This window comes from Buceros rhinoceros, unplaced genomic scaffold, assembly GCF_000710305.1.
Source record: "Buceros rhinoceros silvestris isolate BGI_N320 unplaced genomic scaffold, ASM71030v1 scaffold13179, whole genome shotgun sequence".
Lineage (NCBI taxonomy): Eukaryota > Metazoa > Chordata > Aves > Bucerotiformes > Bucerotidae > Buceros > Buceros rhinoceros.
In genome coordinates, this window is record NW_010432167.1 from 2,355 (window position 1) to 3,558 (window position 1,204).

General features: G+C 59.7%; 1 protein-coding gene across 1 annotated transcript; it reads right to left on the minus strand.

Moving 5' to 3' along the window:
* Positions 1 to 68: 68 nt before the first annotated feature.
* On the minus strand, positions 69 to 1,198 carry TK1 (thymidine kinase 1, soluble). The gene is made up of 5 exons (XM_010143674.1): positions 1,130 to 1,198; positions 952 to 1,045; positions 582 to 671; positions 383 to 502; positions 69 to 262 (listed from the first exon to the last, which is right to left on the minus strand). Exons 2-5 carry the CDS (start codon positions 1,036 to 1,038, stop codon positions 104 to 106), a joined length of 456 nt encoding a protein of 151 aa, XP_010141976.1. The 5' UTR covers positions 1,039 to 1,045; positions 1,130 to 1,198; the 3' UTR covers positions 69 to 103.
* Between the last annotated feature and the right edge of the window lie 6 nt (positions 1,199 to 1,204).

Here is a 1,204-nt window from a genome sequence, read left to right on the forward strand (position 1 = left end):
GGGAAACGTTTTGGCTAAAAGCAGAGGCAGCCAGACCCGGTGCCGGGGAGCCGCAGCACCCATTTCCCTCCCTCCTGCTCTTCCCCGTGGGAGAGCCCAGCAGTCAAGAAGCAAAGATCTTCCGGGACACAGCAGTGTCCAGCTGCTTCACCCCTAGGGGCATGTTCTCCTTGTTTTCCAATCCCTGCTGCTGGGGCCGCTTGCAGAAGTAGCAGGCTCGGCAGACAGAGTGGTACATGTCTGCTCCTCCAATCACTTCAACCTGGCAGGAAAACAAGGAGGGTGACTCTGCAGAGCTCAGCTTCCCCAAGGAGATCCCTCTGGAGCAGCAGGACTGGCAAGGCGCAGCTGCTGACGCGCTTTCTGTTCCAAGGGAACTCACCTCCCGCTCCGCTCCCAGCCTCTTCGTGTAGGAGGCTTCTCGGTAGCACTCCATGCACACGGCGTTCAGCTTCACCACGCTCTCTGCCAGCGGCACCAGGTTCAGGATGCTCCCAAAGGCCTGTCTCAAGACAGCAGGGACTGTTGGCTGGGTTCTATGACAGTGCCAAAGCTGCTGCACTAAAAACCCAGTGTTTTACCTTCCTCTGGAAAGTCCCATCAAGAGCAGCAACGATGACGGTTTTCCCAGCGTTGGCCATCATCTCGCAGAACTCCACGATGTCTGGGAACTAGAGGAGCGGCAGAAACAGCGTCAGGAGGAGGAAGGGGCAGTGCTTTGCCCAGGATCCAGCAGCGCACACCCAGACAGCAGCACAGGGCACACAAAGTTAGAGCTGACTGCCCTCTCTGTGAGACCCGCTGTCCTGAGGGGAGGGAGGTTCGATGATATGGGCATAGTCCAGCAAAACCAAACTGCCCCAGGGCATTTCTTCCCATCCCCTCCCACAGAGGGGGCAGACCTCTGCATCCTGCAGCGCTCCCCAGGGCCTGCCCAGGCCATGCACTTACGAACTGGCCCTCATCGATGCCGATGACGGCGGAGGCCAGCGCCTCCTGGTACACATCCTTGAGGAGACAGGCTGGCAGGGCCTCCATGGAGTTCCTGTGGGGAGGGGAGAATCAGCGTGAGCCAGGCTGCCCAGCTGCTGGGCCAGCTGGGCTGGGTCCTCCTGCCCCAGGGACTTGCCTGTCATGTGTGCAGACACCAGAGGTGACATAGCGCGTGTCCTTGGCGTACTTCACCAGCAGACATCGGTACTGA

Bases quoted from the DNA above. Each gene is read 5' to 3' on its own strand.
- TK1 (XM_010143674.1), bottom strand. From the start codon at position 1,038: ATGGAGGCCCTGCCAGCCTGTCTCCTCAAGGATGTGTACCAGGAGGCG. The intron at 672-951 runs GTAAGTGCATGG...CCGCTCCTCTAG, and splicing joins GCATCGATGAGGGCCAGTTC to TTCCCAGACATCGTGGAGTT. The intron at 503-581 runs GTAAAACACTGG...GTCTTGAGACAG, and splicing joins ATGGGACTTTCCAGAGGAAG to GCCTTTGGGAGCATCCTGAA.